General features: G+C 35.2%; 2 protein-coding genes across 2 annotated transcripts in view; both read left to right on the plus strand.

Moving 5' to 3' along the window:
- Positions 1-1960: 1960 nt before the first annotated feature.
- slc25a46 (solute carrier family 25 member 46) lies at positions 1961-7923 on the plus strand. The gene is made up of 8 exons (XM_051895032.1): positions 1961-2433; positions 3510-3552; positions 3658-3715; positions 3892-3969; positions 4384-4484; positions 4756-4812; positions 5111-5168; positions 6680-7923. The coding sequence occupies exons 1-8, from the start codon at positions 2181-2183 to the stop codon at positions 7265-7267; spliced, it is 1236 nt and encodes a 411-aa protein (XP_051750992.1). The 5' UTR covers positions 1961-2180; the 3' UTR covers positions 7268-7923.
- A 4482-nt stretch (positions 7924-12405) lies between these two features.
- The window catches only part of wdr36 (WD repeat domain 36), a 31844-nt gene continuing 19385 nt past the window's right edge, over positions 12406-24864 (plus strand). The window contains exons 1-13 of the mRNA XM_051894752.1: positions 12406-12711; positions 13660-13687; positions 13809-13909; positions 14742-14859; positions 14955-15087; positions 17529-17583; positions 21645-21777; positions 21862-22037; positions 22151-22271; positions 22371-22436; positions 23749-23832; positions 24455-24609; positions 24700-24814. Coding sequence (XP_051750712.1) covers positions 12550-12711; positions 13660-13687; positions 13809-13909; positions 14742-14859; positions 14955-15087; positions 17529-17583; positions 21645-21777; positions 21862-22037; positions 22151-22271; positions 22371-22436; positions 23749-23832; positions 24455-24609; positions 24700-24814 — 1447 coding nt within the window. The 5' untranslated portion in view covers positions 12406-12549. The remainder of the gene's footprint in view (positions 12712-13659; positions 13688-13808; positions 13910-14741; positions 14860-14954; positions 15088-17528; positions 17584-21644; positions 21778-21861; positions 22038-22150; positions 22272-22370; positions 22437-23748; positions 23833-24454; positions 24610-24699; positions 24815-24864) is intronic.

Genomic DNA, 24864 nt, shown 5'->3' on the forward strand with positions numbered 1-24864 from the left:
TTGCCTGAATGAATGCGCGTACACGAGCTACAAAAATTATAGGGCCTACTGAAATTTTAAATAAATTATGATGCTCATATCAAATTATTAAGAAGATATTTGAGGTAAAATAACCTTTTATTTTTTCCTAGGTTGCTTCAAAGGTGACTAAACATTTGGGGGATGAGCTGAAGGCTATAATAAATCGAGGCGTTTGTAGGATTTTGAATAAGCTAAGTTCTTAAATGTTAATTTTTACTGCTGCCATTTAAGTAATTTATTATTTGGGAAACACAAATATATGTTTTTAATGAAGATGTTTCATTGATATTCAGAAATGTAATATCCTCTTTATCTATTGTGTGCTTTATTCTTAAAGTTTTCAGAAATTATCAGAAGTAAGCAGTGTTCGGGAAAAGTTACTTTTAAAAGTAATGCATTACAGTATTGAGTTACTCTCTAAGAAAGTAACTAATTGCGTTACTTAGTTACTTTTTTATGGAAAGTAATGCGTTACATTACTTTTTCGTTACTTTTTCTCACCTCACACTTACTCCCGATTTCTCTCAACATGGGGACAGGAAAGCTGTCAGTCAATACATGGGAAAACAAATTAACTTATTTAAAGTAACGTGATATTTTGTTGTAAATTTGAAAGTAATGTGTTACTGTACTAGTTACTTGAAAAAAGTAATCTGATTAAGTAACTCAAGTTACTTGTAATGTGTTACCCCAACACTGGAAGTAAGCTTATGTAACTTACAGCTGCTATAGAATCCAGCTCTATACCAAGCTGATAAACCAGCTTCAACCCCAAAAGAGAAAATCAACCCAGCTATAAGCTGGTTTTGGGTGGTCTTACCAGCTATCTATTCTACCAGATACCAGCTACCATGTTCCAAAACAGCTTGAGCTGGTCATGCTGGTTGACAGTCATCATTCAGCAGGAGGTATTCTTGCTAATGTAACGGAGGCCAGCTAGTTGCTGTGCAAGTAAACCTCACTGACGCTAGGGGTTGCAGCCTTTAGCCTCCTTGTTAGAGCATCCGACTCCCACGCCAGAGACCCAGGTTCGAGGCCCGCCAGGGCGGGGCGAGTAGGATGTGGGTAGAGGGGTTACACTAATGATGATAAATAAAATTCATTTGCGATTCAAGTGAGTGATTAATTAATTCAGTATAAACCCCTATGGATTCATCATGCTTTTTCACTAATAAGAACCTGCTAACCTGATGTTTGTTCTCCTCAGTTTCATACAGTAGAAATCATTTTGGGCTGACGCAAACAGCAACAGAAGTACAGTAGGGTCACCAAATCTGATAAGGCTATTTTAAAGACCACCGAAATCTGTTACCCCCCTCTATTTCACCTAGAATAACTGTGATGTTCTGCAAATTCATATCGGCCCTCATTCGTTTGAGAATTGGTCGCGCTGTAAATTTTTGTTTTGCGCTCTAGTTCTGAAAAAGAATCTGTCCTTGATTTCAACTTTTCTTTGCAGGAGAAAGTATTTTAATTTGCCACCATGTTTGAACACTGAATTCGTAGCCAGAAGCTACAAAACATTGCATTATCAGGATAATGCTGAGATACAAAACTGACTCAATTTTGAATATGGGCTATAATTTTGCAATTATTTATTTATTCTTGCCCATATTTATCCTAGTCGTATATTGATATATTGCATAATATTTCTATGCAAAACTTACTGTTTATGTCACATCTTTCACGTCACAGTATGGCGGAAAGAAATAGAGGTCTGCTGTTGAATGTTATCTTTACTGTGCGTTTATCTGTCATTTCACAATATAGGCCCAAATTAGTTTGTCTCTTGTGAATTAAATACGTTATATCGCATCTAATATGTATGCTTCCGGATTTCGTGGCTTGGGTATTTACACAACAGATTTAGACATTTATATTCGTTTGTAAATGCAATAAACTACATAACCCATAAGGCCACATTCAAACCGGAAGTAAACTGTCAACTGACAAAAGTCACTCGAACGGGTATTGGGTTGTTTTGCTAAAGCACTGGCATTGCTCACAGCCTCGGTCAACCAGAAATTAATTCTCGCATTTTCGATTTCGATTGCTATAATTTTCAATGAACTCGTATCACATCACAAAGGTTATACATCGTAGGAAGGCAGACTGAGATATCTTGTCATTTCAGTGTAGTTTCCCTAGCTATTCCCAGCATGACTTCTCGTCGGCCTGACAGCTTTGAGGGTTTGGGTTACAGGGGCAGAGAGGATCCGTCATTCACCGGGGGGTATTCGGGCAGGTCATTCAATAATTCATCCAGCTCTGACCTCCAGCACTGGGTCACCACACCTCCAGATATACCTGGCAGCAGAAACCTGCATTTTGGCGATCGTACACCCCAATTTGAGGCGGCACCTGCCCAACCAGGAGCAGCGGACGAAGCGCAGTCAGCGGCTCCACCGTCCGGTAACAATGAGTACAGTTTATGATCGTGCATGCAAGTGAGATTGAAAGGAGTCCACCTTTTTCCTACAGCGTTTTAGATTATGGGTGGTACTTCTGGTTTGGGGAAGTTCCATTTAAAAGACAAATCATAAGGTTGCTCTACAGCTCCTGCTGGTCAGTTTGACTGAATGAACTGTACTGTAATGTTCTATTTTCAGACGTCAATAGACACTTTGCACTTTAATGTGACATGGTAACAAGATTTTTTTTCCTCCCCAAAACCTTTTACGTCTCTGTCCAGGTTTGTTTTCACACGTATGTTTTAAAATGTAATTGTTTCCCTTTTTCACTTCTAATCATATTAGCAGTGTTTCTAAAGCAGGTAAATACAATATATATATATATATATATATATATATTGCCTGTCAAATGATGGAAATCACTTTAAAATATCACTCAATCTTCCAGTTAATGAGCATTTTTTAATTAAGGCAACATATGTTACGTAATATTGCTGTGGAAATAATCGGGCTTTTGGGGTTATTTATGGTCTGTTGTAGGGGGTCATTACACACAGCCTGATTTATATAATCGAATCAAGATAGTCATAACTGCAGTATTTTGCTCCATATGTGTTTAATAACACAAAAAAGAAACTTATCGTTTCTAATAGTGACTTCATAATAACTCAAATGAAGGCTCATTGAAGTGATCAAGTGAATCGTACCTCCTGCAAGACTCATACTGTACAGGTACAGAATTGTACAACATAAACAGTAAATTTGCAGTTAATATGAGATAAATTATCTAGAGCTTTACTCTACATTAATTTTATTATACAAATATCGTTTTGCACATGACAAATTCTGAGTCAACGTTGAATACAAAGTGTTGTTAAGCAGGTCATGGACTTTTCTAATGCAGCTGGCACTTAAAAATTTATCATTCTTACAAACACTCTAAGTGTTATTTTCTTGAACTAGGTATAAGCAAACACATGACTTATCCAGAGACCTTTAAAAAGTACAAGGCATATTGGTCAATTCAACCTTTTTTTTTTTTCTTTCTTAAAATGTCATCTTTAATCTGTCTTTCAGAGCAACTGAACAGATTTGCTGGTTTCGGGATAGGTCTTGCAAGGTAATGAAACCCAATAATCACTACTTAAAGTAATGTTCTAGTAAGATTCAGATATGTGAAATAATGTTAGTAAACTCAAAATCATTTTCGTATGGTTTGAATTAGCCTCTTTACAGAAAATGTCCTGGCCCATCCCTGCATCGTGTTTCGGCGTCAGTGTCAGGTAGGTTAAACCCAGGGAGAACAACGCTGAGCACACAAATCCTACAATCTCCATGTCATAAAAGCTTTTTAGATGCTTGTATCATAAATATGTATGTGTTGCTGAAACTTACTTGTTTTGCTTTGCATAGCCCTGAAAAATAATTGATAATTTAAAATTGTGAAACTTTGTTTTAGGTGAATTACCATGCCAGGTGTTACCACTTGTCCCCACTGACTGCCATCAGCGTGATGTACAATGTCACCAAAACTCAGGTAATATATATATATATATATATATCATACCTTTGTTGCTGTGTTGTTGCTCAGAAATACCATCTTTTGGTTTGAAAGCAGGGCAGTTTGGGTACCCTTGGAGCACCTCAAGGCTTGGTGCTTGGACCTATCTATTATACAGGCACAGAGTTTATCCTACCATTGCTATAGTGATGACACACAGCTTTACTGTCTTTTTAAGCAGACAGTGTATAAGTAAATGTAAATGCAAAAGCATCCAGTTTTATTCCATGTGCACCTCATAACTTTGGGAAATGAGAAAACCCCTGAAAGAATCCCATCAAAAATAAAATGTTTAATACCATAATTTATTGTCTTCTGTCCATCTATCTCTCTCTCTCTCTCTGTGTATGTGTCTCTCTTATACACACACACACACACACACACTCACAGGGTCCAAAGGCTTTATGGAAAGGAATGGGCAGCACTTTTGTGGTACAGGGGGTCACGCTGGGAACAGAGGGCATCATCAGCGAATGCACCCCGTTACCAAGGTATAGAAATATACAGTATAAGCCATCAATGCTTAGTGTCTATGAAAACACCTTCTAAAGATCAGTCACTGCTTATTTCGTTTTGCAGTCTATGTCCTATAACACAACATAATAATGTTAATGGAATAATGACCTCTATAATTAGATCTTGATATTTTGCTAAAGGCCAGTTTTCAGGATTTGAATTTATTTGATCAGTTCTCATGTTGTTTCCATTGCCATTATTGTGGTAAATCAAGGTTCTGTCTAATATTGTCATGTATGTTCACAGGGAGTTATCACACAAGTGGAACCCTAAACAAGTTGTGGGACACTTAGTACTCAAAGGGTAAGTTAAGCTATGTGATTTCACTTGAATTTTTGGTATTGTTTGGAAAATGCTTTAAGCTGCAAGTTGATTATCTCTTGTTTTTGAGTCATAATTTTACCTCACTCTTCCATATCTGGGATCTATTTGAATAAGCTTCTGACTAAGCTTAATATGCAGGTAGTTTTTTTTTATAAAACAAAGTCCCACAAAGAATACGGAAAGGGAATTCCATAGGCTTGACATTTAAATTTATCTATCTTCTCCTTATCTCTTTTTGTGTCTTTTGATCTTGTGAAATCATTGTGTTTTTTTCCAGTTTGACATATGTGGTTGCAATGCCGTTTTACTCAGCAAGTCTCATAGAGACTGTACAGGTAATATATTTTAACACACTACTCTTGTCTTGTATTGTTTTTTCTTGCATATAGCAACAAAATGTTAAAAAATAGGAAATAAAATAATATATTCTGTGAATTTTCTGCTTAAAACAAGTGAAAATAACTGCCAGTAGAACAAGACAAGATATATTCTATAGTGTAGTTTTGCTTCTCATGTATATGTTTTGTTTGAAAGATAATTTTACAGGAAAACAAGACTTTGATTAAGAAAATAATGTTTGCTCTATAAAAATACTGAAAATCACATTTTAAAAAAAATGAAATATTACAAATATGTTTTCCAACAATGAATAAAGTGCTTTTACATTTGAAAAACATCTTATTCAGGCACTAAAATCAGACTAGATGCTTTAGTAAACACAGTTTGATTTGATCTTGTGGTAAATGAGCAAAGCAGTTTTGGGTAACTACCTCTTCAATGCGTCAGTTTCTAATGCAGTTTTACATCTGATGATTATTGGAAAATCTGAGTTGCTGTGCAGTAACCACATTTGCTTTGTTTTCATTTTGACTTTAACTTTTTGGAATTTGCTGTTGGAATTGTGCCATTGTGAACATTACAAACTATTTGGAGGTTGAAAGGACAAAATCAAGTTAATTTTGGTAGTTGTCTATAAAGACTGATAGTGATTAACTAATTAATTCATTTCCATTAATTGGTTAAAGTTGTCCGCTTGCATGAATTGATCAAAACTTTTATTTGGTGATTATTTGCGTTGTCTTTCAGAAATGTTCGTGGAAGTCGCTGTATAGCACTTTCCATATAATAAAAAACTTTTGTAAATCTACACTACCATTCAAAAGTTTGGGGCCAGTAAGATTTTTTTAAAATCTTTTTGAAGTCTCTTATGCTCACCAAAGTCTGAAATACAGAAATATTGTGAAATATTATTAACTGTTTTCTCTTTGAATATAGTTTAAAATGTAATTTATTCCTGTGATGTAAAGCTGAATTTTCTCCAGTCTTCAGTGTCACATGATCCTTCAGAAATCATTCTAATACGCTGATTTGCTGCCTAATATTGTATGGATACTGTGAACAGCATTTAGTTGAAATAGAAATCTTTTGTAACAATTTTTGATCAATTTAATGCATCCTTGCTGAATAAAAGTATGAATTTCTTAACAAAAAACATCTTACTGACCCCAAACTTTTTAACAATAGTGTAAATAGTTAAATATTTAACAGTTTGCTGAAAAACGGTGTGCTTTGATTATTTGTAACTAGTTTTTAACTAAACTTAGATTAAACATTTTGAATCAACAATGGCTGTTTGTTGTCATAGTGGTTTCTCTGATTGGGGAAGAAAATTTTAAGTGAATGCATATGTTTATTATCTTAAAAATATCCATTTTTGCAAATACATAAATATATTTAGATTTTGTGAAACATCTGAAAAATACAGAGAAGTTGTTGTTGTTGTTGTTGTTGTTATATCGCCCAGCGCGACTTCATTTAATGTTTCCTCTTGGTGTTCCCTCACCAGAGTGAAATAATCCGAGACAACCCCGGCATCCTGGACTGTGTGAAAGAGGGTCTGGGACGTGTAATGGGTATGGGAGTGCCTCACAGCAAGCGTCTCCTTCCCCTCTGGAACCTGGTGTTCCCCACAGTCCTCCACGGCATCCTCCACTATCTAATCAGTTCCAGCGTGCAGCGGTTGGTTCTTTATCTGCTGCGGCGTCGGAATAATGGCTCACCGAAGCACTCGTCCCCTGACTCTGGAGCAGACACGGTCCAGTCTATGCTGGATGCATACTTCCCTGAGCTCATGGCCAGCTTTGCCGCCAGCCTGTGTGCAGATGTGCTGTTGTTTCCTTTGGAAACTGTGTTGCACAGGCTCCATATCCAGGGAACGCGCACTATCATCGACAACACCGATCTGGGTTTTGAAGTGTTGCCCATAAACACCCAATATGAAGGAATGAGGGACTGTATTAATGCCATTCGCTGTGAGGAGGGCACCATGGGCTTCTACAAGGGCTTCGGCTCCATCGTGGTGCAGTACTCGCTTCATGCCGCAGTGCTGCAGATCACCAAGATGATCTACTCGACGCTGCTTCGAAATGCTTGATTCTGAAGGGATTGATTACTTATTCACTGAGAGGTCCTGTTTTGGTTGAGTTGGACATTCCAAAAAATGTTTCCTAGTATGAATTGATAAGTGCAGTTATGCAAGGTTTTCTTAACCTCTTCCTGTGATTTGTCAGTCTACTTCCGTACGTTGTTTCATAATGCACTGGTTGTCTCATTGATTGCAAATTAGTCAATATGCTCTCATATTAGCACTGGATTTGATTTATTCTTATGGTGATCCCCAACCCTCCACCATTCTTCGGCACCAGCGCCAAAACGTGTGATATTTATAAAACATTGACCTTGAAGTAATTATACTTCCATGCTGTTTTCGTCAATCATCACTAGGTTTCAGAATGTGGTTGTTTTTTGGTAGCTATTGTTTGAAGCCCTGTGCCAAGTTCTTTATGTCATTAAATTATTATTTGTACCTTAGTGAAACTTGTGCCAGTGTTTCAAACAGTGAAAATGTTTCTATTTGCCAGGTTTAACACAATATAAGAGATTAAAATTTCAGTTCATTGAATAGAAGCCATTATATACACAAGAATGCATGTGTAAAAATAATGTACCTCTGGTTCCTGGGTGAGTAAATGATCAAGTTCTAAATTATTGGGCACCATGCTTTAAAATAAAATAAATGTCTACAATCTGTTTCATGTGTTTTACTGCCTTTGCATGTTACATATGTTACAATAAATATATAGCCTATACACTACTGTTCAAATGTTTGGGGACAGTACTTTTTTTTTAAATTGTACTAATTAAAGGGTTAGTTCACCCAAAAATGAAAATGATGTCATTTATTACTCACCCTCATGTCATTCTACACCCGTAAGACCTTTGTTCATCTTCAGAACACAAATTAAGATATAATTTTTATAAAATCCGATGGCTCAGTGAGGCCTCTATTGCCAGCGAGATAATTAACACTTTCAATGCCTAGAAAGGTACTAAAGACATATTTAAAACAGTACAGTGGTTCAATCTTAATGTTATAAAGCGATGCAAATACTTTTTGTGCACCAAAAAGAACAAAATAATGACTTTTCAACAATATCTAGTGGTGGCTGATTTCAAAACACTGCTTCGAAGCTTTATGAATCTTTTGTTTCGAATCAGTGGTTCGGAGCACATATCAAACTGCCAAAGTCATGTAAACTATTGAAATTTCGAAACACTTATGATGTAACGAAGCCTCGTTTACTGAAATCACGAAGTGTTTTGAAGCAGTGTTTTGAAATCGCCCATCACTAGATATTGTTGAAAAGTTATTTTGTTTTTTTGCCACACAAAAAGTATTCTCGCCACTTTTTAATATTAAGGTTGAACCACTGTAGTCACATGGACTGTACTAAATATGTTTTTAGTACCTTTCTGGGCATCTGAAAGTGTTAATTATCTTGCTAGCAATAGTGGCCTCACTGAGCCATCGGATTTTATCAAAAATATCTTAATTTGTGTACCGAAGATGAACGAAGGTCTTACGAGTGTAGAACGACATGAGGGTGAGTAATTTATGACAGAATTTTAATTTTTGGGTGAACCAACCCTTTAATAGCAAGGATGCATTAAATTAATTAAAAAGTGACAGTAAATACATTTATAATATTACAAAAGATTTCTATTTTAAATAAATGCTGTCCTCTTAAACTTTCTGTTCATTAAAGAAAATGTATCAGTTTCCACAAAAAATTAGCTGCACAACTGTTAACATTGATAATACAGAATGTTTCTTGAACACCATATCAGCCTTTTGGTTTGTGAAGGATCATGTGACACTGAAGACTGGAGTAGCGATGCTGAAATTTCAGTTTTGCCATGACAAGAATAAATTACATTTAACTGTATTTTTTAACAAATAAATGCAGCCTTGGTGAGCTAAAAGGGTTAGTTCACCCAAAAATGAAAATAATGTCATTTATTACCCTCATGTTGTTCTACACCCATAAGACCTTAGTTCATCTTTGGAACACATTAAGATATTTTTGATAAAATCTGATCACTCAGTGAGGCCTCTATTGAGAGCAATGCCTCTGAACCTCTCAAGATCCATAAAGGTATTAAAAACATTTAAAACAGTTCATGAGTTCAGTGGTTCTACCTTAATATTATAAAGCAACGAGAATACTTTTTGTGTGCCAAAAAAACCAAATAACGACTTTTCAACAATATCTCATGATGGCCGATTTCAAAACACTGCTTCATGAAGCTTCTGAGTTTTATGAATCTTTTGTTTCAAATGAGTGATTCGGATCTCCTATCAAACGGCTAAACTGCTGAAATCACGTTACTTTGGAACTCCGAACCAGTGATTCGATTCATAATGCTATGAAGCAGTGTTTTGAAATCGGCCATCACTAGATATTGTTGAAAAGTCGTTATTTTGTTTTTTTGGCGCACAAAAAGTATTCTCATCATTTTATAATATTAAGGTAGAACCACTGTACTCACATGAACTGTTTTAAATATGTTTTTAGTACCTTTATGGATCTTGAGAGGTTCAATGGAGGCCTCACTGAGCTATCGCATTTCATTAAAAATTCTTAATTTGTGTTCTGAAAATGAACGAAGGTCTTACGGGTGTGGAACAACATGAGGGTGAGTAAAAAAATGACATAATTTTCATTTTTGGGTAAACTAATGCTTTAAGAGAGTTCTTTCAAAAGCATTAAAATGTTATGGACCCCAGGGATTTGAACTGTGGTCTATGTCTTTGATATTATCCAGTAATTTTGAAGCGAATGTGTAAAGCAGATCTACCTTGTCAATATTTGTTCATTGCCATTATTGAGAAAAGTTGATTTAGGTAAGACTAGGGCTAGATGTCAAACTTGACTCCAGTGAATAGTTTTCAGAGTAGTAGTTTATTTTTGAAAGTCAATTTCTGTATTGACACATACCCTAATGGTTTGGCAAAACATTATTATTATTATTATTATTATTATTATTAGTTTTTTCTCATCATTATTGTCCAGGAAATAGATCCAGTTTACTTAACACACGTAGCGAAGCTTGTTGTCACAGTATTTGGGGTAAGTTGTCACAATGGGAAGCTGCCATTAAACAGTTTTTTTTTTATAGACTCTTACTTTGTGAGATTGTACTTGTGTGGGCCAGAATTTCCTACTAAAAAGAAGATCAAGATTAAGAACTTTTTTTTTTTTTTTTTTATGGGGAGGTAAAAAATGTTTATAGGAGATTGTATCAGTTCTAATCTTATTTTTTGGGACAGCTACAGTGATCTTTATCAAACGTGATTTGCAACACCGCAACAAATTAATCTTATAATATTGTTGTAACATTTCAAATTTACTGTATTGACAATATCCACACCTGCCTAGTTTCTGGATGATTCTGTTACATCTGTGGAATTCCTACGAAAATGTGTGGGGTGAAAACAAGCAATGAGATTTGAGTCATCATGTATAATAAGTCCTTGTGCAAGAAAGCATTTATTTGTCATACACAAAGTCATTCTTGAGGTAAAACTTGTACTCTGTTTGGTCTATAAAAGAGGTGTCTTTTGTGATTTGCAATAGTGTCAAAAGATGGACAACAGAAAGCTTTGTAGTAAGAGATATTTCACTTGCATTCGTCTACTGAGCATATGTCATGATTTTTTTTCTTATTACTAACATTTTTTTAAAATTTATTTTTTTTATTTTTTTTACAGAGTTGTTGCTTGTAGTTCTCACAATACACTTCGTCAGGTCAAATGCCAGGTCATTTCAAAAAGATTCTGATGTCTCATCATGCCTCAAGATTATTAAAAATGATTCCATATTTATAATAAAACCTCATCTGCAGGAGGTAAGTCTTTATGCTGGTAACTTTAGACCTGGTTTCACAGACAGGGCTTAGATTAAGCCAGGATTATACCTTAGTTTAATTAGGACATTTAAGAACCTTTTATGAATGTTCCATAGAAAAAAAAAAAAAAAACATTACTGGTGTGCATCTTGAGACAAAACAATGGCTCTGGCATATTTTAAGATCTATCAGTGCAAGTTGCTTTCAGTTGAAACAGCTCAAACATGCATTTTAGTCTGGGACTAGCGCTGTCTGTGACGTTTGTAATGCAAGTCATTTTAATGTTTAATGCTTTTTAATGATAACATTTATCTGTAATTTCTTCCCTGCCAGGAATTTAAACTCTCTTGTCGGAACCAGGTAAGTTATTTCCTTGTTCACATGCAGCTTTTTTCCTAAATAAATAAAAAATAAATATTGGAAAAAGAGAACATACATTTTAATAGTGCCTACTTATTTTTATTTTCCAGAACGTGCAAAAAAAAAATATTATGTGCATCTTAAACTGGGCTTCAGCTGGAACCTGCACAGTGTTGCAGAAAATACAAGAGATGATAAGAGACAGCAGTGTAAGAACAAATGTGTTACTTTACAGTTGCTAATAATAACATTCAGAATAAAAGCATTTTATTTCTTTGTAATTATTCTGCTCTTTTTTTCTTTTTCTTTTCTTTCTTTTTTTTTTTTTTGTAATGTTGTTATTACAATGTTTTTTGTTTTTATTTTTTTTAGGAGAAGTGTGCCAAAAAACCAGCCCTAAAATCACCGAAAAATTGCTCCATTAAATCCTTCCTGGAATGCTGGTGTGGTTTTTTGACAGTGAAGCTTGAGTAGGTTTCTTTTTAAGAAAAGCCAGTAACAAATATGTTTAAAGTTGTTACTCTAACTTATAAAATGGTCTAAGCTGATTGATCTGTTCTAGAATCCCAACAACCCTACATAGGACAAGCATCAATCCATTAAGAAAATTGATGATTGTATTTGTTCTGCACAATGTGCACAGCACAAATTTTTTATTTTCAAGTATTTGCTAATCAGTTAAATATTTATATGTTTTGTTTTATGGTAAATGCACTGTTTTTACATTTTTTTTTATTTTATTTTTTTTTTACATTTTTATATTAACAGACTACTAATATATAAGCCTATGCACTATATATGTATACAACAAAGTGTATGACAATAAAGAATTATGCCTTTATAATCATTCAGTAAAGCCATGTGTTCTCTTTTTTTAACAAATTGAAAAATAAATGTTGCAATGTAGGAAAAAATGTTTGAAAATGGGATGATTAATGGTTTGAGTAGGAACCCATTGTAGAACGTTTCCAGACGAACCGTGTTTAGTGTAACACTATTCGACAACACCAAATGCCGATGACAGAAATGTGGGGGAAACGGAGTTAAACATTTATTAGGATTTCGTGCACAGTCCTGTGAAGTTTAAGGTTCAGCGGGTGAAAATACATGATCAGTATGTCTACGGGAAAGAAAGGAAGCGTAATCTTCTCTGGATTCAGGGCGCTGGGGCTTTACTCTAACCATCTGGCGCACGTGCTTCGCTTCCATAAGAAACACAGAGAGTTCTATGTGATCACTGCAGTCGGACAGTGTTTCCACACATATAATGTAAGTGCGAATTCAATTAATGGCATTCAGTCAAAACAATCTCTTTATAAAATATTACATGCTAAGTTCTTAGTGTCTGACGTGTTTTCAACACGTTCAGTGGTAATACCATGCCATTATTTGAAGTACTTGGGCGAAGCATTTAAAAAGCATGGTAATGTAACTTAACAGAAGTGTAGTAGCCTATCATGCGTGTAAGACCCGTGTCATGGTATTCTTGAACGTACCTTAGAATGCAATGTAAATACCTTGGTGCATGAATTTGTTTTCTGGTCTATATCAAAGCGCGAATGGTACAGTTGGTATGGAGATTTATGTATCATGACATGTCCAGAAATACCATAGTACCACCATTGTATATGTCCAAAATACGATATTAGTATCATGCTACCATGTCCAAAATTACAAGGTAATACCATGGTACTGTGCAAAACTCTAAACAAGCTTTTCAATAAACTTTTGTACCATTTTAATGCCACCAAAGTTACGTCTAATACCATGTAACTATCGTGGTACTACAGTACTTTTTGCAAAAATGACGTCACTTTCTGCTAGCACAGTATCAGTAGTTTAGGCACTAATGAAAACGGTTTAGATATGCATGTTTTTGTTTTGTCTCAAAGTGACAGATTCATTTTGTGCATACTTTGGCATTACATTATTTTACATTGTCTTAGATGCACCATGTTACATCTATTTGTGTTGTTTATATACATGCTGTTCAATATCAGTATTACTTAGTATTTATTTGCATAGCCATACTTTTTTAGATAGAGTAATTAGCCAAATATGGTGTTATAATTAAAATACTATGTTGTGTAATAATAATTGTAATAATAGTGTAATAACTTGTGATGAATGCAGAAATAAGTAATACAATATTGCTTTTTATTATTTATGGTAATGCTTTCAGTGCAATATAAAATGATCTCGTCTTTTTTCTGGCAGGTAAAGAAACTTGGAATTGTTGCAGTCAGTAAGTAGGATTCAGTACATTTATTTCTTGATTACAGCACATTTTCTGAACATACATGATCAAACAATTATAGTTTCCCATATGCATTTGATTGAAACAGTTGTAATAACCACCTATACAGGTAATGCTCTCCCAGAAGACATTTCATCCCTAGCGGCGGACCGTATGCTTGTCTATGCTGCATATGGAAAACTTGTCTCAGCTTTTGCAAAAAACAAAGAGGTAAAGAATAAAAGTTCACAGTTACTGTGCTCTTAAAGGTGAAGTATATGAAATTATAATTAGTCTTAACCCAGTTTTTTGTTCACTGACTACTATTAGTATGCCATTCATGGATTTATCTCCAACAAAAGTGTAAGCATTGAGCCTCCCAGGCACCATCAAAACATTGAGAGAGGTCTGCTCAGATCTCTTTCCTACTCGTCCTAAAGGGAGAGTTTGGGGCATGGCTACTGTAGTAATGTGGGACCATGACTGAAGCGGTACATGGGAAAAGACATTCAGCTTCAGTTACAAAAGTGCAAGCCAAAGTTCACTTCATTTAGATCTTCAAAATGACACAGTTCATGAACGTGTCAAAGCAAACAAGGCAATGCGCTGCAAAGAACGTTTCAATAATCAATACCATACAGAGAAAGACTAATCTATCAGTTTAATATTTACTTTGATGTGTCCAGTGTAAAATGCGCCCGGTGCAGATATGTTGGATGGTTTATTATAATCGAGACACTCACATGCGCTCTAGACAGAGTATTAGCCTATACGTTTGCTTGTTCATGACGCATAGCAACAGAGCTAAAAGTTTTCCTTATATTTTGAACCTTTTATTGAAAGTAGCCTGCTTTTACCCGTTGAGACATGCCTTCACAAGTACCCGTAAGAGCTGTTTGTGATATATGAGTTGGGGAAGTGCGATTCGCGAAAGGGCCACTTTTTTGTAATTCCGCTAGGTGCCAGAAACTACATATTTCGCCTATAAAGATGCATAACACTAAAGAGACTTTGAAACAAGAATTAGTCAGAGGTAATATGTTTTACTGTCTTTTCCATCCAGGTTGTTCACACATACACAGGCCATCAAGCTGATGTGCACTTACTGTTGCCTTTTGGAGATCATTTCATTTCTGTTGACAAGGACAATGTTGTCATTATTTGGGATGTCGAGTCTGAAGGTAGGTTTGTTATTTTTGCTAGGTTTACATTGCTTTCAGCAGAATCAAGGTTATCTTAACAATGTATGTAATATGTTCTGTCAATCTCACTGCAGACACATACCTGCAGATTTCATACGACAAAGCATCATTTGAAGTCTCTGCTTTGATGCACCCGAGCACCTACCTGAACAAAATCCTGTTTGGAAGCAGTCAAGGGAGTCTTCAGTTATGGAACATCAAATCAAAGTGTGCACCTCTAATGAATTCTGAATGCAGTTGGTGATATTAGTCTTATGCCTCTCCACAACGTTTCTAAAGATAAAAAGGAGAAATTGTGTCACAATGCGAATATTTTTTTTATTTTGTTTGTAATTCTCATTATTCTCAATGATGATTTTCATTAATACCTACGTTAACAAGAATAGTACTATCTGGAGTCAGTGATTTAAAAAAAAATAAAAAAAATAAAATCAGCCTAAACTATGATGTACAATAAAAAAATAAAAAAAAAACTTTAAAAGTTAAAGAAATTAATTGTAAAAACATTAATAATTAGGGGTGTAACGGTACAAAAACATGGTACATGCCTCGGTATGAAGTCATGATTCGGTACAGCAGGGGGAGAAAACTAAACATAAAATTCCTTCTTTTTTCTTCTTTTTTTATTAAACAGTGGACGTTGTATCTCTCATTAAATAAATTCAGTTATCAACATTTTCTTAAGGATTTAAAAAATCTGTCTCAACTAATGCTGTAAACTATATACAGGGAGCCCTTTCTTTCACATTACTATAATATTACAAGTTACAATTAACAACAGAGCCCAAACAATTAAATTCAGTTGCTATTTAATTTTAGATATAATAATCAACACTCAATTAAAAAATATATGAATTGCACATAAGGCAGGTTTTGCATTAAATTCTAAATCTAATTATAAAATTATTTTTCATTTATTTTTGTACTTCAATTCATTTTTGAAATATGATCATTTACACAGTTACTGTCATAACTTGTTTTCATGGCAAATTTGTTTAAACATTAAATAATTAAGACATTACTACAGGTAAAGTAAATATAATGAATATATACGCAAATAACATGCATATATTTAGTGAAATACTCCATTCTAGAGTTCATTTCTCTAGTGAACTAACATGCTGTGGACACTAAATGAAGAATTTAGAAGTAAATACATACGTGAGATATTATTCTCAAGCTGTTTTATTGATGTCTTTCAGTGATAGAAACACTGGTAATACGGTTGAGAGATTACAAGTAATCATATATGTGCATAGATCGTCTGTTCTTCTTCTTCTGCAATTTTTCCTGTTGTGGTGGTTAGCAAACAGTGTTGCATTACCACTCACCCCCTTCTGGATTGGGGTGTGGATTGCCTGTGACTGACTGTATTCGTTGTCTGACTGTATGCACCAGTGACATCCGTACCGTGACGGTTTGGGACGAAACATGTACTGTTACACCCCTATTAATAATTAGACATTTCTATTTCATATAAATGCTGTTTTATTTTACTTTAAAACAAAAATATACTTTTATATTATATTAAGCAACACAACCGTTTTGAACATTGGTAATAATAATAATAATAATAAAAAAATTGAGCACCAAATCAGCATATTAGAATGACTCCTGAAGGATCATGTGACACTGAAGACTGGAGTAATGGCTGCTGAAAATTTAGCTTTCCATGATAGAAAAAAGAATGCCTTTTAAAATATATTAAAATTTAAAAAAAAAAGTTATTTTAAATTGTAATAATATTTTATAGTATTACTTTTTTACTGTAATTTTGATCAAATAAGTGCATCCATGGTGAGCATAAGAGACTTAAAACATTAAACAAAACCTTAACAAAAATATTTAAAAAAAAACCTTACAGATTCCAAACGTTTTAAGGGTAGGTTAATTAAAGGTTTTTTTCCACATGATAGTATTGAGAATGTTAGAGGAGAGGGAAAATGTACTTAGTCATCATGAAAATTGTCATAATGTCATATCTTTTTTTTTATGCCTTTTATTGGATTAAAAAATGACCAGGGCTGCGTTTCTCGAAACCATTGTGAGATAAGTTGATCGCAGCAACCATTAGTACCAGTGTTTGTATGACCTACTTAGGTGTACAATGCTTTTGGGAAACACAGCCCAGGACAATTGTGACCCTGGACCACAGAGAGTGTTTTATACATCATCTGAATGCTGAATAAATAAGCTTTCCATTGATGTATGGTTTTTTGATAGGTTGGTTGATAGGACTGGCTGAGATACAACTATTTAAAAATCTGGAATCTGAGGGTGCAAAAAATCAAAATATTGAGAATCACCTTTAAAGTTGTCCAAATGAAGTCCTTAGCAGTGCATATCCACTCACAAAAATAAATTTTTGATATATTTACGGTAGGAAATTTACAAAGTATCTTCATGGAACATGATCTTTACTTAATATCCTAATGACTTTTGGCATAAAAGAAAAATCGATAATTTTGACCCATACAATGTATTGTTGGCTATTGCTACAAATATACCTGTGCTACTTATGACTGATTTTGTGGTCCAGGGTCACATTTATTGACAGACTTTGTGAGGATCAACCTTTGTGTTAATTATGTAGTGTTACTTGTGATGTTGTTTGAAATAATAAAACAAATCTTCCTCTCTTAATCCAGCAAACTCCTATTCACATTTCCTGGATGGGCAACTGCTGTAACTGTTCTTCAACAGGTTGGTCTCGTTACTTTCATTATTATTATTCTTTCTATTCTACATTTAAATCTACACATATTCATAATTGACTAATTCAAAAACAGCACTAAAAAAAAAAAAAAATAGCACAAACTGAATCCATGAGCATGGTTGAGTCGAGTAACACAGATATTCAAACAAATAAATGCACTGCATATCTGTAACCTTTGCACAAAACTATCAAAGATGCTAAAATCCTCTAAAAGCTGTTGCTTCCCATTTACCCAGCTTTGCTGCTGAAAGTATTAAAGTTAAAACCAAGTCAGTTGGTGTACAATCCATCAACCATCCCTACTTTAATAGATCAATGACAGGGCTACAGACTGCGCCTAAATCGCTTGCATTTGCAACCAAAAATATGAATTTGTGTGTGATATTTTTGCTGATATCACCACTGGCATCAATATAAATTTACATGTTATGATTTAAAAATTTGCATGTGATGCCTTTTTACCTACGTGTTCTGTGATGAGTAGCCTATCACATCTTATGTTAATGTAATAAAATGAGACAATGCACATCAAAAAGTCAAAGAAACCCTGTTACACTCACTTGTGTTTGAGTTTGAGCGCTGAAATACACATGGAGAAAGCACGGATCAGCATTCTGTCAGAAAAACATGTCAAAATTAAAATTTGTGAACTTCACATTATGTGTAGTGCACCTGTCATCCAATAATCACAATCAGCTTTGTTACTTTTAATATGTTACTTTTAATAAATGTAAACTGTAAACTGATCTTTTTCTGAGCAGTTTTATCATGAAATACAAACAATAAATGTGGTTTTGATGCTCTTTAATGTGGTGTAACAGATCACTGTAGCTCCTCAGTTCAAGCGGCACGTGAACCAATCATTTCTTCTAGAGGTCGAGCGATATTGGATTTTACCAATAACCGATTAATCAGCCGAAAGTTTTTAAAATGGAAATTAAAATTTTAAAATGATACTGGATAAAAAAATAAGTTAAAAAAAAGTACTGAACCATGAAAATGTGCTAAATGAAATAAATTAAATATGAATATATTAATTATATGAATAAATATTGAAGTAAACAAAAGACATTCAAACTGAAACAAAATGTAACACTGAAAATGTATTAGTAAATGTTAAAATTAACAAACTATAAATGAACAATACTTCTACAGCATTTATTAACCCTAAGTGTTGCCATTTCAACAGTCATGCTTAAAGATGATCATCTTTAAATATCTACAGAGAGAACTGAAATATTATAAATGTACATCATATGTAGCTTATAGTCTCTTACTTTCTTTGCCTCTATTTTAGAACACTTGATGATCATCTAATCCTAATAACAAAATATGTATTGCAGTGATGATAAAGAAAAGAAAACGGATGCGTTTCTGATTTATGTTTCTGTCGGCTGTGTGAACTTACTTGCTTTCACATTCGCTTTAAAAACGCAACTTCGCTGGCTAATGAAAGCATAAAAGTGACCAGCTGAATATACACTAGTGCAAATAGATGAAAACAATCGTGACATTTAAACATTTGGGTCGGATTTGCGTGCATTTTGTCATATTGTTTCAAACGCTTGAGGTGCTACTAATGTTAGCGTCCTCCCAGCCTGATCGCAAACATAGGGTAGCCAAGTGCTGCTGTTCTTTCTCTGCTAATGCAGCATCTAGTCAGCAAATTAATTACTTTATAATGATATGACATGTACTGTAGTGTACTGTATTTATACCATTTCGCTGTCGGTGTTTTAAATGCGTATCTGAAGTGACAGCGATCTCCTGCAGCGTGTGCTCTCTGAGCAGTGCACAGCCTCACGTGTTAAAGTAAACAACAGCGCAGTGTTAGTATTTATTTGGCCTCTAGAGGCCGCCATTCTACTCTATGATGACGAGCAGCACTTTTCAGGATTTTTCAAGGATTTTTGCCGATAACCGATTGTTTCACCAGTCAGCTATCGGTGGCGATTAATCGGCAAAACTGATAAATCGGCAAAACCGATAAATCGGCAAAACCGATAAATTGGTCAACCTCTAATGTCTTTACTAGGGGTGGGAATCGCAGGGTACCTCACAATACGATACAATCACAATACATGGCTCACGATAACGATAATATCGCGATTCTGCGATAATCGATATATTGCTAGACAATCCTATAATGATACATCACGATATCTGTCTATGAAAACAAAATGCCAGTGAAAAGGTTATGTTTTCTCTCTTTATCTGCAAAACGGATAAATCCGATCTTCGGTTCCCGTGCTAAATGCAGATTTAATGGAGTTCACATCACTGAAAGCAACAAATATGAGGTGCATTTTATTGACCATTAGCTAATTTCAAAATCAAAGACCGCAATAGGAGAGAGTGGCAACAGCACTGGTAAGGTCTCATTACTTTTAATGAAGGTAATTGTGTGTTTGTCACTTTCATTTGCGGCAGTTTGCACGTCAGCTTGCTGAAGAGATACTCAGCTGCTGCGAAATCTATTTATAGCGCTTTATTTTATTAATTAAAATATTGATATTTGGTGCAGAGAAGGACGATGATATATCGCCATATCGATATTTTGTCCCATCCCTACTCTTTACTGTTGTTACAGCACCAAATAAACATGAATGAACATCAGAAGGTATGTTGAAAAATACAGTACAACTTACTAAAATGTCTCAATAAAACAGTTTGTAAACAGTATGTCGCGTAATTTTACATTTGTCTCAGAAAAGCCATTCAATGTACATAAACTTGATAGTTAGCTAGAAAAATAACTATAGAGAGGAGCATTTGCTAAAAATATGCACTATATTTGTCATGGATTCACAACCATCACAGACACCAATCAGCCCATCATCACTAGATCCGCCCACTTGTTCACTCTCCCCTGAATACTGACTCACCACACATGCATTTCCTCATCAAGTCACCACATAGCAGCCCTCACATCCTGCACTCCGTTGTCTGGTCTCGTCTCTCTATACTCTATACTCTATACCTCTATACCTGATACTCACCTGCCATCCAGAATCCCGTCTTCCATCACCAGTCTTCTGTTGTCTGCTCCTTACCCTTTGTGTGCCTGTCTTGTCAGTTTGTATTCACCTGTAAGAACATACAAGTCAATCTTCAGCTAAGTCATTCAACTCTCTGGAACTGTCTGCTGCCTTATGTTCCGTGACAATATTACATATTCATTATATTTTTACTTAAAGAGGTACTTCACCACTGGCAAAATGGGCTTTACGGTGTTTCTCCGAAGCGCAGATTTCGTGACCGCAGTTGGCTAGTTTGGAACGTCTGTTTTGGAACCTGGTGCGTTTTCTCCCTTAGTTCGGTTCGTCAAGGCATAAATGAACTTGGCAGTTGCGCTCAGATCCACACCAAAACAATCGCTCTGAGATCGCCTGAACGAGGTGGTCTCGGGCTGATTGAAAACAAACTCTGGGGCGGTTAGGTTGAGGTGAGAAAGCAATCCGACACAACGGACCAAAAACATAATTCATAATGGGAAATATGTTATATAAAAAGCAACAGTGTCTGATTCTGTGAGTGAGCACATTAGTTAACGCAGTTGAAAACCAAAGAGCGCCTCTTCATCTTAAAATGTTGTGTAACACAAACTTGAGGAATGAACTCTGGCGTAACTCGGCTATGTGACCGTAACCAGTCTAAAAAAAAAATCTAATTTACATATACTACCGACATTGTAACACTACAAAGCGCATTGAAAATCAGTGTAATTACACTTTTACCTGTTGTCTACATGATGAGAAAGAATGAAAGGAGCTAAAAATAAAATTCAACACTGCCTATATGATGCATGTGAAGAGCTGCCTTTCACCAATGATGCTGATGCTGTAAAATGAGGGCAGATGTAAACGCATGACAGGATGACTGAAATGTTTGAAAAATGTAAAACATCTCTTTATTATTTGGCAACTAAAAAATTATTTGGCGTCTTTTTTGTCTTATTGGAGCCAATTGATTTAATTTTTTTTTTTTTGTCTGGACCCCTGAATGATAACTAGTGTGTAATGTGTTCTGTCGAAATGAATCTCTTTAGACTCCAGCTGTGGATGTTGTGGGTGTGGGTTTAGCATCTGGTCAGATCATCATTCACAATATCAGATTTGATGAAACACTGATGAAGTTCCAACAAGACTGGGGTCCAGTCACAGCTTTATCCTTCAGGACAGGTAATGTTGTTACCTAGGCTTCACAAAGTGTATACTATACTTTTCAGCCCATTATATTGCACTTACTTTGTCCTTGCCATGCAGATGGGCATCCAATAATGGCATCTGGCAGTCCTATCGGACACATAGGGCTGTGGGATTTAGAGGAGAAGAAACTAGTCAGTCAAATGCGAGATGCTCATACAACAGCCATCGCTGGCCTCACATTTCTTCAAAATGAACCCCTCCTGATCACCAATGGAGCGGACAATGCCATACGGGTTTGTGTTATCTGCTCAGGCTTGTTTTTCATAATGCAAATTATTCATATGTGACTGCAACAATAGAATTCAAATGTGCATTATGCCAGTAAACAATAGTGTGTATGACGTAGGTGTGGATTTTTGACGTTGCCGGAGGGGACGGCCGTCTTCTAAGACATCGGATGGGTCACAGTGCTCCACCAGCAAAGATTCAGCACCATGACCAGAGCGGCTTGCACATTCTTAGTGCAGGTACTGTCATAACCAGTACATTATGAAGACACAAGGCATACGAGTGCAGATAAATGTGTTTAAGCATAATGATCTTGATGCGTCTACTCCTCATAATAGGTCAAGATGGTACTTTGCAGTCATTTTCAACCGTTCATGAAAGGTTCAACAAGAGTTTGGGGCACGGTAATAACTACTTGGCATTTTCTTGTTAGTGCATGTAAAGGTAAAGTGTGTAATGCCTTTTATAACTAGCAGCACCATACAGAATTGCATCAAAATTAATGACATTTTTATGTTTTCTGAAGTTTTTTTTTTTTTTTAATGCTTTGGTGGGGTGTACTTGAAGTTTAATATTTTTATACTTTTGAGTTTAATAATTTTGTGATCATTCAGATTATTAGTAATAGCAATGCTTACCTTGTTTTCCAAACCCTCTTAAAAACCCTTCAGCCTTAGCTTTCCATCATTCAAACTTCCAAGTCAGTTATTTGCAAAACTTATTATAGGTAGTCCCACTCCCAAATTCACATCATGTGCCCAATGCTGTTATATCTGTCAGTTAAACAAACAGCACTCTGTTTTAAAACTATCTTCACGCTCTTCACAAAGTCAGCCTACAAATGGCTTTCTTGTCTTTGCCCATTAAAATAAGGAAAAGGTATTTTTAATAGTTTAAAATTGCACACTTCACCTTTTAAACAGTTAAAGGGTTAGTTCACCCAAAAATGAAAATAATGTCATTTATTACTCACCCTCATGGCGCTCCACACCTGAAAGACCTTCGTTAATCTTCGAAACACAAATTAAGATATTTTTGTTGAAATCCAATGGCTCAGTGAGGTCTCCATAGCCAGCAATGACATTTCCTCTCTCAAGATCCATTAATGTACTAAAAACATATTTAAATCAGTTCATGTGAGTACAGTGGTTCAATATTAATATTATAAAGCGACGAGAATATTTTTGGTGCGCCAAAAAAAACAAAATAACGACTTGTATAGTGATGGCCGATTTCAAAACACTGCTTAATGAAGCTTCAGAGCGTTATGAATCAGCGTGTCGCTGATTCATAACGCTCCGAAGCTTCCTGAAGCAGTGTATTGGCCATCACTATAATAAGTCGTTATTTTGTTTTTTTGGAGCACCAAAAATATTCTCATGGCTTTATAATATTAATATTGAACCACTGTACTCACATGAACTGATTTAAATATGTTTTTAGTACATTAATGGATCTTGAGAGAGGAAATGTCATTGCTGGCTATGGAGGCCTCACTGAGCCAATGGATTTCAACAAAAATATCTTAATTTGTGTTCCGAAGATTAACGAAGGTCTTACGGGTGTGGAACGCCATGAGGGTGAGTAATAAATGACATTATTTTCATTTTTGGGTGAACTAACCCTTTAATTATAGGCATTTTCACATTATAAAGACTATTGATGTCAAGTAGTATCTGTATTATATAAGACTTCAGTGGTCATTTTTATCAACAGGCACCCTTAACAAAACAAAAGCTAAAAAGAAAGGTGTGAGGAACGACACGGAAAAACTTCCAGCCATCACAACTTTTGCCTCAGGTGTGATTTATGATTTAATTTTTAAATTAATAATGTATATATTTAAAATGATTAGATGACAATTCTGTCATCATTTGTTCATCTTTGGAACACAATTGAAGATTTTTAATATTCTCATTATTTTTGTCCATCCATTTGCAAGTCTACAAAACCAAAATTTGTCAAGCTTCAAAAAGTACATAAAGACATTGTAAAAGTAATTCATATGAATCAAGTGATTTAGTCCAAGTCAGATTTAATTTAGACTTTAATTAGCATATAAACATTGATCAACACACATGCATAGAGCACATTAAATATAGTAATTGGAAGCTCAATCATGCATGCTTGGCATGGGAACAAACCCATGCACATACGTTTGGGCTTCCTGAAAATATTGAACTCCTTAAAATATCTTCACTTGTTTTCTGAAGATGAATGAAAGTCTTATGGGTTTGAAACGACATGATGGTGAGTAAATGATGACAGAATTTTCATTTTTTAAACTCTGATCATCTCTTTATAGCCAAAACAGTGTTGGAATTACCTTATAAATAACTCAATACAACTAAAATACTGAAAGCCATAACTGTGTTTAATGCTGTTGATATGCATTTAAGCCTACTGATGTTATTTTGTATAGAAACGGCTCGTCAGAGTGACTGGGATGGCATTATTGCATGCCACCGCGGTTTCCTTATGACTACGACATGGAACTATCAGAAAGGTTCAATGGGTGCTCACAGGTTGGAGCCTGAACGCTTTAACAGGAACCGCAGCCTCAATGTCCATGCAACCGTAAGTGTGTAGATGTGATGTTTGTGTTTACGTGATCATTTAGCTATATAACAGATGATTTCAAAACAGATTTGGTCATATGTTTTCCAGGCTGTGGATATCACCTCCTGCGGGAACTTTGCAGTGATTGCGCTGTCTTCAGGACACATTGATGTGTACAACATGCAGTCTGGTTTTCACCGAGGACATTATGGAGAGGACAAGGGTGAGTTAACCCCATCCTTAACATCAGATGTGTAATATGTGTCAATTCAA

This window comes from Ctenopharyngodon idella, chromosome 5 (genome assembly GCF_019924925.1).
Source record: "Ctenopharyngodon idella isolate HZGC_01 chromosome 5, HZGC01, whole genome shotgun sequence".
In the NCBI taxonomy this organism is placed as follows: domain Eukaryota; kingdom Metazoa; phylum Chordata; class Actinopteri; order Cypriniformes; family Xenocyprididae; genus Ctenopharyngodon; species Ctenopharyngodon idella.

Coding starts and splice junctions, on each gene's coding strand:
- slc25a46 (XM_051895032.1), top strand. CDS start 2,181: ATGACTTCTCGTCGGCCTGACAGCTTTGAGGGTTTGGGTTACAGGGGC. Junction 3,553..3,657: donor TTCGGGATAGGTCTTGCAAG/GTAATGAAACCC, acceptor GGTTTGAATTAG/CCTCTTTACAGAAAATGTCC. Junction 4,813..5,110: donor GGACACTTAGTACTCAAAGG/GTAAGTTAAGCT, acceptor GTTTTTTTCCAG/TTTGACATATGTGGTTGCAA.